Here is an 11,232-nt window from a genome sequence, read left to right as displayed (position 1 = left end):
GGGAGGGAAGGGAGGGAGGGATGGTGCTTGCCAGGCCTGGCCCGGCTGCACAAGGGACCCCCACAACCCCCAGAGGAGCCCGGCTCGGCCCCAAGGTTCCCCCGTGCACCAGGAAGGAGCCAAATGCAGAGAAAACCAGGAGCAGCTGCTGCTCCGCAGGAGCAGGGACACAGCCCAGGGACCCCAGCCCCGCTCAGCCGGGGGATGCCGCTCCCAGCTCCAGGCAGGGAACAGGGGACACAGGGACGGCATCGGGGGCCAGGCCCCCACGGCCCCAGCGCAGAGCTGGGCGCTGCCAGCAGCACCTGCAGCTCTCTGGGACACTCGGGATCCCCGGGACAGGGCTGGGCAGCCCCCCCGTCACCCCTCAGGGCCACACGGAGCCACCTCGAGGTTCCGCAGGCTCCCCCCAGCCCCATCCTCACCCTGCAGCATCCCTGGAGGTGGTGGCAGCAGGGACGGGGGACAGCAGGCACGGGAAGGGGACGCGGGAGAGAGGAAACCCCTTCCCTCATGCGGGGCGCGGCGAGGGAGAGCACCCCAAGGGAGGGACTCACCTGACATTAATTAGATACTGGGCCAGGCTGATGCTCGCTGCAGATCCAGTTATGGTCACCTGCCGGTCAGTGGAGCCCTCCACGGGGTTGGCAATCTTGATCTGAGCCCCGGACATCTGGCGGATCTCGTTGATCTTGGCGCCCTGACGCCCGATGATGCAGCCAATCAGCTGGGGAGGGAAACGGGGTTAGCTCGGCCTCACCCCTGCCCCGGCACCCCGGGAAATTCCTTCAGGGAAAGGGCTGTCCCACAGGGGAGGACACTGCCCTTGGGGACACAGCTCCGTGGTGGGGGACAGCTCCGTGGTGGGGGACAGCTCCGTGGTGGGGGACAGCTGGACTTGGTGGCCTTAAAGGCCTTTTCCAACCTTAACAGTTCCATGAGTATGGAACTCCTGCGAGTGGAGTGGTAAGGAGCTGGAAAAGGGGGGTTTAAGGGATTGAGAAAAGGCTTTTTTTGCCCCTGGGGACCCTCAGAGCCGAGGGGCAGCCACCCCCCATCCCTCCAAGCCCCCCGGGATACTCACATCGTTTGGAATGGTGAGTTCATGGGAGGTGGTTTGGGCAGAGGCATCCAAACCTGCTCGGAGACAGAGAGAGGGGGCCCAGGTGAGGCTGGGGGCAGCCGGGGGGTGCAGCACCCCAAGTGCTGCCAGGTTCAGGCTGCCTGGGAGGGCTCCGAGCGGGCGGGGAGGGCGCAGCAGCCTGGGCGGTGACTCCGAACCCCGCTGCTCCCCAGCCCTGCCTCCCTGCTTCCCCTCTCCTCGCTCACCCCTGGAGCTCTCCCCTCCCCGACTGGATTCTCCATCAAGGTGGGACAATCCCGGAGCAGGGGGCTGGCACTGGGGGGCTCCAGCCGGGCACTCGGCTCCACTCCCACTCTGGGTCCGGCCTTCAATGGCCACAGTACCCCTTCCTCCTCCTCCTCCTCCTCCTCCTCCCTGACCCCGCAGGGCCGTGCTATGCCGGCGGGCACTGGGAGGCTGCTCACACCCCACACAGGACAGGGCTGAGCTCGTGTGACTCGGGCGTTTTGCAGACGTTTTTCCACTTTTCCCGTTCCCAGCTCACTCCCTGCCAGAGGGAGCGGCAGCGGCCCCGAGGCCTCGCGCCGGGGCAGCTCTAGGGGGACACAACAGGTGACACCCGGCGCTGTCCCCGCAGCTCCAGCACCTCCCTGGCCAGGGGCTGCTCCCCTCTCTGTGTGTTTTGGGTGGGGGGATTAAAGCTCGGGGCCCACAGCTCGCTGGGACAGCCGAGCCTCCACCCAGTCCTGCTGCTCTTCTCTATCCAGCTGTGCTCCAGGGCCCAGCCAGCCGAGCCAGGCTGCACCTCCAGCCCTTCTGGGGCTCCCCTCAACCCCCTTTCCCCCCCAGTCCAGGCAGCATCAATACACAACAGAGTAACTACAGATCGTGTGTTTGGATCATTACCCCAATAGCCTTTCACCTCTGGAGAGCTGGAGTCAACGCCTGTTAAGATACAAGTCACAATGAGTTTGGCTGTCTCGAGTTTAGAGCCACAAATGGGTAATTTTTTTTTTCTTTCTTTTTTTTTTTTTTGTTAATGTGGTTTGGTTCTTTTTAGCCATCTTAGCAAATGTGCAGCAAATTTGGTAGAGCTCGGCCGTCGCCGGCGTTAGGCCTGGAGTAGGCGGAGGGGAGAGCGGTGCTGCAGGCCGGGGGTCCCCAGAGCGCTGCCAGAGCTGCGAGGACACGAGGGAGGGAGGGAGGGCAGCGGGGATGGGTGCAGCCGTGCCCCTGCGGCCCCAGACACGTCCCAACAGCAGAGGTTACCTGGCCAGCCCGGGGCAAAGTTTGGGTTTAGGTTTTTGTGAGCACGGCCCCAACGCTGGAGCCGGGAGCGGCCCGGGCCGCGCACGAACGCACACGGAGAGAGAAGGAGTTTCCATACCACTGAATCCAGTGTTGCCATGAGACATTGGAAAGTGTGACTGTTGCATTGCCAATTGGTGCAGCTTGGTCAGCTAGAGGAGAGAGAAGGGAGAGGGGGAGAGGGAGAGGGAGAGAGAGAGAGAGAGAGGCTGGCGTTAGCCATTTCCCGAGGCCGGGGGCCAGGACTCGCCGCGCGCACCCGCACGGACGCGGCCCCGCCGCCCGCCCCGGCCCCTCCGCGCTGCCCCGGCCACCCCCCGGCGCAGCGAGGGCTGGAGGAGCGCAGGAACAGAAGCAGAGAGGAGTGGGAGGAGGGGGCAGGTGCCGGTGGCACCGTGGGGAGCACGGGGACCGGGCACGGAGCACGCTCGGCTCTGTGGTGCCAGCCCGGCTGCCTCAGAGCCCCGTCAGACCCCCTCGCTGCCCTACGGGTGCCAGGAGCAGAGATCGGCCCCTACGGGATGAGGATGGGTGCCAGAGGATGGAGGTGTCCGACAGCGCCGGCCGCTGCCGGGATGGTCCCTCCGCTCCCGCCGGGCTGGGCCGGGTCCAACCCCCTCCCCGACTGCCACCTGCGCCCGCTCGCCGGGCCAGCTGTCCCCTGCCCCGGGAGAGCCACTGCGACACAGCCACCGTGTGCTGGCTGCGGAGGTCTCGGGCCAAATTGAGGGGGGCGGGGGGGGCAAAGGAAAAGCCAGAGCTGGTGTGAAATGCCAAGCCAGGGAGAGGTGGGTTTGGAAAAAAAAATATAACAAGGAGGAGGGAAGTGTCAGGAGGTGGGGGAGGATCCAAGGAGAGATCTGAGGCCGGCTGAAGCTGGCTGCAGGAGGGCCAGCTGGGGGGGGACGAGGATTTTGTGTGGGGAGGGGAGGTGCTGGGGAGCTCAGATCAGATCGAGTATTCAGCCCCAAGCTGAGCCAGCTCGAGTGGAGAAAGCATGGAGAAAATTTTTGGAAGGTGGGGGAGGAAAAGGGTGGATTTCAAGACAAGAAGTTGTAAATAAAAACTTACATCTGGCTGTGGAATGGCATACTGTCCTTGAATGGTATAGGCCTACAAAAGGAGGAAAACAGTCCTATTAACAACCATCGGACAGCCACCCAGGGACAGACAGATTTCAACTAGCCAGGAAGTCAGAGAGCCAAGGTGGAGAGTTCTCCGGGGCGAGGGAAGTGGGGCAGGAGAGGCGGGGACGGATAAATGCTGTCACAAGCAGTTTCTAGGCTGGCGGTTACTCGAATTGGCCTGACGTGGCGGGTACGGGAGGGGGTGGGCAGAATCCGTGCCATCCCCCCCCCAAAAAAAAGGTGGCAGACAAAAAAATAAGGAAAAAAAAAACCAAAAAAAAAACCAAAAAGAGAAAAAAAAAAAAAAAAAAAAAAAAAACAAAAAAAAAAACCAAAAAGAAAAAAAAAAAAAAAACAAAAACGAAAAACCAAAAAAACCAACAAGAGAACGGCTGGGATCTTGATGAAGATGTTATGGTGTGGTGAGTCCGACAATGCTGCTATCCCTGCGCCCCCGCGCAGGCAGGGAGGCTCCAACGCCCCCGCCGGCCCTGCTGCTGCTCCTGGCCCCTCTCTGCCCCGGCCCGGCAGCTCCCCCGCCTCCCCTCCCACCCACAAAAAAAAGGTTTGCCCCGTTCCGAGTCCTCTCGTCACTCCACACCCTAGGACAACGTCGCCGGGCAAGCTACAGGTCAGTGCTGGCGCTGGCTACCACTGCTCGACACGGCCCAGTGCTCGGAGGGGAACGAGGCGAGGGCCTGACCTGCCACAACTCCGTGTCCCCGAGGTTACAGGGGACAGCCACACACTTCAGATTCCTCCTGAAGCTACCCAGAAAGGGCGAGGCACTGGCTGGGGCCTGGCTGGCTAAGGTTTGGGGAGGTCTGGGGGGGCCGGGCAGGTGGGGGCGGGTGGGAGAGGAAGGGGAGAGGGGGGTACACAGCCTCACTTCCAGGTCACCGGAAGAACTGCAGCCCAGGCTGGAATTGGCCCAAGTTCGTTGCCATGCAGTGGCTGCCGGGTGGCCTGCGTGAGGAGAGGTTGGTGGGCTCAGAGTCCAGTTCCCAGTGGACAGGAGTCCACAGCACAAAAAGCCACCGTTGTCGGTTTTGGGGGACGGGGACAGGGGTGCCACCCTTGTTGGCAGTCTCAGAGAGGCCAAGGATTGAACGGGCCGTGGAGACTGAACTCCCCTCTCACCTCCTGAGGTGGTCCCTCCAAGTCAGAGTTGAGGCACATGGATGGGGCGGTGTGGGGGTAGCTCGCACTGCCGCTGCTGTACCTGTCCTGTGGATAAATTAGAGGACTTCAGTCTCCAGGGCTGTCAATCCGAAACCTTTCGCTAACACCAAACTCAACATCCACATTAGCTCAGTGCTGATCGAGGGCTCGCCCTGCTCTACGCACGACTCTGAGCTGCGAAGACAGAGAGCGCAAGGCCCACCGGGAGCGGGGCCCGGGCGGCTGCTGCGGGCCTGGGCCGGGGACGGGGGCGGAAAGAAGGAAGGGGGAGACGAGGGGCAAGGGGAGGGAAGAGATGCGTGGCTGTGGGAAGCCTGCTCCTCACTGCTCTAACGGGGAAGGCGGCCGGCTCCCGCCCCGGGGGTCCGCACGCTGCGGCCCCGCCGCTGGCCAGGGGCGCGGGGGCTTCCCCCGGGGTGCAGAGCGGCGGGAGAAGCTGCTGGGGAGGCGGGAGGACGGGGCTGACCGGGTTCAGGTGGGGAGGAAGAGGCAGGGAGAGGGGCACGGGTGGGGAGGAAGGGGACGGCGGCAGGTCCGTCCCCAAGACAAGCGTGGCAGGGTTGGGAAAGGGGAGAGCGGAGTCAGGCCTGGCTCTCGGGGAGGCCGGCGGCAGCTACACCCCTTCCCTGACCCCCTTCCCTGCCTACTGAGGCCCCCACTGACAAAGCCAGGCCCTGCCCACCCCGAGGGCTCTCCCTGGCAGCAGGAAGGCAGCGGATGCGTTGTCACTGTGGTTTCTCCGAGCGCTGGGGCAGCCCTGGGGGCCGCAGGGTGGGAGCAGCTGACCCGCACCTGGGCCCCACCTCCCGCCGGCCCGGGGGCTCCGGGCGGTCCAGGATCCCAAGGGACACCTGTCCAGTCCCCTGCAAGGTGGCCCAGGGCAGGGCTCGGGCCACTCCCCAGCTCAGCGCACAAGGGCCTAAAGCCCTGTCCCCTGATGCTACTCCTATCTGACACCCTCCCCTCCTGCGAGACAAAACCTCTGCACACCCCAACCCTACCCACGGCACAGGCTGAGCCTCTGCACCCCGAGAACCAGTGGCAGAGAGCGCAGATCCCTCAACCTCCGGGCCAGTCACCCACAGGAGGTCACAGCGAGTCCTTGGAGCCAGCCCGAGGCAAAGGGCAGAGCCTGGGTTAGGCAGCTCGGCCCAGTTCAAACCCCTACTGCCACCACCAGGCTGGCAAACGTTTTTGTGGCTGGATAATTCCAGGAGTGTTTTCCAGCACCCTCTCCTCCCGAATCGGCCCTTTCCCCTGCTGCCATCCCTGAGCAGGGACGGCTGGAGCTGGCTCTGGGGGACCGAGGGCACAGCGTGGGTGACGGGCACGCGGAGCAGCTCCGTACGACCCCCGCCCCACCCCGCACCCCAGGAGCCCGGGAGAGGCCTTACCTGGCCGCCTGCAAAGATGACGGGAGAGCTGGATGGCTTGGGTCGGTACGGGATGGTGACACCCTTCGGGGGGGACTGGGTGACAGCAGAGAGGCCAGGTCAGAACCGAGCGCGGCTGTGCCAGCCCCCTCCCCACAGCCCACCCCCGGCTGCCCCTTGGGGACCCGGGGCACTGCCACTCCTCATCCTGGGCTCAGGAGAGCACTGGGAGCACGGCAGGGCCGTGGGTGACACCACGAGCTGCCCTCGAGGCCCTGCTCAACCCCGGCTCTAAGCAGCTCCAAGCCTCACCTGGATGAGGCTGTAATCCCCCACTATCCCTTTATCCCCCAGCAGCTCTTCTCTTCTCCCCCCTCAGCATTTCCACCCCTCCAAGGGCAGCGGGATCCCAGGGATGGGCCCGAGGAGGGGCCCTACCTCAAGCATGACGACGCAGATCTGTTTGACGCACTCGATGATGGACTGTGGGATCCCAGCAATGGTGATGGCTCGCTCAGTCGAGTTGGGCAGCATGTCTCCTGCCACCTGGACCTGTGCCCCCGTGCTCTGCCAAGTCCAGGGTTAAAAATAGCCCATCAGACCCCGGGCAGGGCTGAGACCTCAGCGACCAACCCCGCACGTGGTTATACATAGCCACAACTGCCCCCCAGCTCCTCCTGTCCCCCAAAATAAAGTCCTTTAATCCCAGCTGGATACAATTCGGTCACCGGGGGCCTGAGGTGGCAGAGGAGACCTGGCCTCAGCCTGTCCTGTAAGCCAAGCCAGTCCTCACACCGGCAGGGTTAATCCAACAGCACCCCGTGCTCAACAGGATGGCCAAAGCAGTGCTGGCCTGGATCACATCTCCCTCTCCAGAATGTGGGGGAAGGCTGGGGAGGAGGCAGTCAGGTGCCATGGGAATGGTGGGGTTAGAGCCCAGGCACCCATCCAGCTGTGCGGGAAACCCCGGGCAGAGAAGGGTCTGCCTCGAGTCCCAGCTTGCCAAGCACTAAAAATACAAGGAGCTCCAAAAAGTCCCAGTGATGCCACATCCCTGGGGTGGGAACAACGCAGGGATTCGCCCTTGGGGACAGCTGATCCCCCCCGAGCGGGGCACCACACACCTCTCGGATCTCCTTGATCTTGCAGCCTCCTTTGCCAATGAGGGACCCGCACTGGCTGGCAGGGACCACAAGCCGGAGGGTGACCGGAGGCCGGCTGGCAGCTGTGCTGTTGGTCATGGAGCTGCTGATGTCCTGCGAGGAAGAGGAGGTGTTGAGGGCTCAGCCCTGAAGAATGGCACGCGCTGGGGACGTGCCTGGCACAGGGACAGGGAGGTGACGCTGGCACCAGCGGCCCAGGCCAAGGTGACCTCGGGGCTTTCCCAGTCCCACTTCCCAGGACTTCCTCGGCAGCCCAGAAAAAACAGATGTATTTTGGGGAAGCAGAGGCCAAAGTGCTGTCTCAAAGGAAATGGGTTGAGGCACTGCTCCAGGCTGGGTCCCACCTCAGCCAAGCAGGAGCCGGTGCTGGAGGGGGACGGGGGGGCTCGGGAGCTCCACGGCTCCAGGGTCAGCACGGAGCCTCCCGCTGCACCAGGGATCAAGGCAGCAGCTCCGGGAAAAACAATCCCGGCGCCGATTACAACGGTCATGTGCTGGCAGGGGGAGGGGAGGCACAAGGCCAGGGCTCAACTGACCTACTAAAAGCAAAGCTTCAGCTCCAAGGCCGGTGCCCAGAAGCGCTGCAGAGCCGTGCAGCCCTTGCAGGACTCTGGCTCCCTGCATTCGGCACAAACAGCTCCAAGCTCTGCAGCTTTTAAGGCTGTGGTGAGGGCAGGGGGGTTTGGGGACAGAGCTGCCAGCACAGGGCTGCTTCTCCCTGGGTAGTGTCCCAAATCCAAAGGGCAACTGAATTTGTACCCCCACAGGCAAGGTAAGGGCCACAGAGCTCTGCCACACTCCAGGCGAGGAGCTCTCCCAACTCCTGCTCCCTCCAACCTGGAGCAGGATGGAAATCTTGACATCACAGTCCTGAGCAGGCCCTATCACCTGCAAGATCCAGGTTATCCAGCAGTAAAAGCTCCCCTGGAAGTCACCGATTTAACAGGACCAGGGATACAATGCAGCTCCTCCAGCCCCACACAGCTGCAGTGCCAGCTCCTCCTTGGCAGGGCCGGGCACAGAGCTCAGTCCTGGGGGCAAGTGGCACCAGCATGAGCAGAGCTGGGGCAATTCCAAGCCCTGCTCGGTCTCACGCTGTGGGCAGGAAATCCCTGTGGGGCTCTGGCTCCAGCACTGCCTGGACCTTGCCCCAGCACAGGGCTGGACAAAGATCGGGGGCCAGGCGGGGAAACGCCAGCTGCCTGTGCAGAACAACGGCCCTGGGGTCAGCTCATCCGGAGAGAGGGGATAAACGGGGGCAGTGACTGCAGGGGGCCCAGACACACCTCTTCCAGTTTGTCAATGATCATCGCAAAAGCTTTGAAGATGGCGTTGGTGGGTCCCGCGAGGGTGATGATCCGCTCGGGGCAGTTCCCTTCCGAGATGTTGATGCGAGCTCCGCTCTGCGGGAGGCAAACGCCACCTCAGTGCTCCGGCCGCCCGCCCGGAGCTCCTCGGGATTCCTCTGGATCCCCCGCTGCCGCCGCTGGGGACAGAGCCCTCCCTCCTCCTCCTCCTCCTCCCCTCCCTCGGCTCGGGCAGCCATCTTCTCCTCCTCGGCTTCCTGCCGCGCCTGCCCACACCTCCCGGCATTCCCCGCGCCGCCGCCGCGCTGCCTGCGGAGCGCTGGCCGGGCCGCCATCCCCCTGCTCCCGCAGCCCCAGCTCACCTCCTCGCGCATCTTCTTCACAGACTCCCCTTTCTGTGAGGGACGAGAGAAGGGAGAGAGGCGTCAGCGCGGCTGAGGGGAGGGACAGGGCGGGGGGGAACGAGGGGAGAAGGGGAAAGGGAGGGCTAGGAGAGTTTGTTCCTCACTTACCTTCCCAATGATGCTTCCCACCTCCTGGGATGGAAACAAAAGCACCATTAGTCAGCGTTTTAAAAACTCCTGGAGCCCCAAGCCTAAAAAACTCAGCTGTTTTCACAGCCAAAACAAGCTCCTGAGCACTTGAGACCTGCCCCTCAGATTACTGAGGTTTATCCCAGTTGTGCTGCTCTTGCTCCCACCTTGGCTCCCATCCCCTGCCACCCCATAATTATTTTCTTCGCTGGCTGCACCCCAGGATCTGCCTGGGCACCAGCAGCACGTTCCCAGCTCCACGGCAGCGCCAGGAGATCCCACGGCCAGGGAAACGCGCAGCCCCCGCACGGCGGGCTGGGGACACCAACCTTTCCGTGCATGAGTAGCCGGATGGTGAGTGTGACATTGAGACCCCCTTCGATGACTCCGGTGTCCATGGTGGGCAGTGCGGGGTCGGCTCAGGCTGCGGCAGCGCTCGGGCCTCGGCTGGGGGGAGAGGGGCTGGGTGAGTGACTTGAGGGGCTGTGCCAATCCCCCCTGGCCCATCCAGGCCGGATTCCAGCCTCCCTGTGCCGCTTCTCCCCTTGCAAGTGTTGGGCTGATCCACAGCTGGTCTGCCTCCTCCTCTGAATTTCCTGGGCTGAACTGGCCCCATCCCAACCTGGATCCAGCAACTCTTGGGGTTACGGGGGTCCCACTCAGCCCCTGCCTCCTCCCAGCCCACTTCTTTGCAGGGGCTTCCCTGAGGGACAACTGAATGCTTTAGGGTGACCCCCAGTCGCACAGGGGACACGAAGGGCTGCTGGACACAACCAAGGATCCCGAGAAGGCACTGAGGACTAATCGTGGTCCCTACAGGTCCGGGGAAGCTGCCGCTCTCTGTGAGCTCCACACTTTCTAGTGCCCAAGTTTTCCTGCAGCTGCACGATGGGAGCGGGTGCCCCAGTCCCGGAGGTTTGGCCCGCTGGGAAACCGGGATTACGGAGAAAATAAACCCTATCCACTTCCCCGAGCCCCGAGCCTGCGCGGGGCCTCTCGGAGCAGGTTCCGAGGCGATTCCCTCAGACCCAGATAAGGCCACATGAGCGCACGATCAGGTTTCAAACCACCTGAGTCGGGCAGTGGTTGCAAAACAGCCCGGCCGGCCCCAGCCGAGCGTTTCATGGGAATCCGGTAAATAAACTCCCAGTTCGGCCACCGCTTCTGCCCCATCAAAGTTTAACCACGGCCGGGGCAGGGCCCGGCTGCGCTGCCTCGCTGGCACCGGAGGGTTGTGCCGCGGCCTCCACGAGCTCAGCCCGACATTCCCCCGGTTCGGGGAGCAGAGCCGAGATCGGAGCCCCGGCATCGCGGGGAGGGCAGAGCGGCCCCCGAGCCCACCCGCCGGGGGTGCGGCAGGCCCGGGCCGGGCTCCCGCGGAGGTTCTTCCGCAGGGAAACTTCCCCGAGCTGCGGCTCGGCCCCGCGCCCGCCCGGGGACCCCGGTCCCACAGCTGAGGACGCGGCTGCCGGGGATGGGACGTGGCTCCGAGGCGAGCCCGTCCCTGAGGCGGGGACGCGGCTCCGGAGCCAGCTCAGCCCTGCGCGGGGGGAGGAGCGGGGGGAGCCGGGCCGGGGGTCCCGGCTCCGAACCCGGCCGGGGGGAGCGGGACCGGGGCGGCCGTCCCGGAGCGACCCCCGGGGCCGCGATGGAGCTCCCGGATGGGACCCGACCACAAGGCGGGTGAAGGGGATCCCGGGCCAGCGGCCCCGAACGGGACGCGGAGCCCGGCGGGGGGAGCCGGCCGAGTGCTGGGGCCGTGGGGGGGAAATGGGGGGCCCGGGGCTCCGGGCGCCCGCGGGACCGGGGATCACCGTTCCGCTCCGAGCAGGCCCGGGGGGAAGATCCCGGGTCCAGCGGGGGCGCGGCGGCTCCGCGCGGACCCGTCCGTGCTCCCCCTTCCCGCTCCGGCGGGGGAAAAACAACAGCGCGGGATGGCGGAAAAACCGGGCCCGGGCGGGAAAAGAAAAACTCCTGGAATGAAAAAAATAAAAAAATAAAAAAAAAATCCTCAAGCAAACAAAAAAAAATACCTAAAAGAAAAAAATAATTAAAATTTAAACTCCAAGAAAACGGAGTAGAGAGAAAGAAAAAAAAAATCTCCCCACGCCCCTCGGGGCCCCCCCGCACCCGGCCCGGGCGGGGGGCGGCGGCG

The 11,232-nt window shown here is 64.0% G+C and overlaps 1 protein-coding gene across 11 annotated transcripts in view; it reads right to left on the bottom strand.

Annotated features, from left to right (window-relative positions):
- The window catches only part of PCBP2 (poly(rC) binding protein 2), a 12,226-nt gene extending 1,969 nt beyond the window's left edge, over nucleotides 1-10,257 (bottom strand). The window contains exons 1-14 of one of the 11 annotated variants that reach the window (XM_015615931.2): nucleotides 9,407-10,257; nucleotides 9,057-9,080; nucleotides 8,907-8,939; nucleotides 8,524-8,640; nucleotides 7,199-7,330; nucleotides 6,513-6,641; nucleotides 6,096-6,170; nucleotides 4,660-4,746; nucleotides 4,420-4,485; nucleotides 3,464-3,505; nucleotides 2,472-2,544; nucleotides 1,991-2,029; nucleotides 1,085-1,137; nucleotides 558-727 (exon numbers count right to left, since the gene is read on the bottom strand). In XM_015615931.2, the coding sequence (XP_015471417.1) occupies nucleotides 558-727; nucleotides 1,085-1,137; nucleotides 1,991-2,029; nucleotides 2,472-2,544; nucleotides 3,464-3,505; nucleotides 4,420-4,485; nucleotides 4,660-4,746; nucleotides 6,096-6,170; nucleotides 6,513-6,641; nucleotides 7,199-7,330; nucleotides 8,524-8,640; nucleotides 8,907-8,939; nucleotides 9,057-9,080; nucleotides 9,407-9,475 (1,109 nt within the window). In that variant the 5' untranslated portion in view covers nucleotides 9,476-10,257. Of the gene's footprint in view, nucleotides 1-557; nucleotides 728-1,084; nucleotides 1,138-1,990; nucleotides 2,030-2,471; nucleotides 2,545-3,463; nucleotides 3,506-4,412; nucleotides 4,486-4,659; nucleotides 4,747-6,095; nucleotides 6,171-6,512; nucleotides 6,642-7,198; nucleotides 7,331-8,523; nucleotides 8,641-8,906; nucleotides 8,940-9,056; nucleotides 9,081-9,406 lie in introns of all 11 variants that reach the window. The other 10 variants (XM_015615932.3, XM_015615933.3, XM_015615936.2 and 7 more) reach the window with 10 other exon arrangements.
- Between the last annotated feature and the right edge of the window lie 975 nt (nucleotides 10,258-11,232).

This window comes from Parus major, unplaced genomic scaffold (assembly GCF_001522545.3).
Source record: "Parus major isolate Abel unplaced genomic scaffold, Parus_major1.1 Scaffold299, whole genome shotgun sequence".
NCBI lineage: Eukaryota > Metazoa > Chordata > Aves > Passeriformes > Paridae > Parus > Parus major.
The sequence above is the reverse complement of the archived record's forward strand: the minus strand, read 5'-3'. Positions and strand labels throughout refer to the sequence as shown.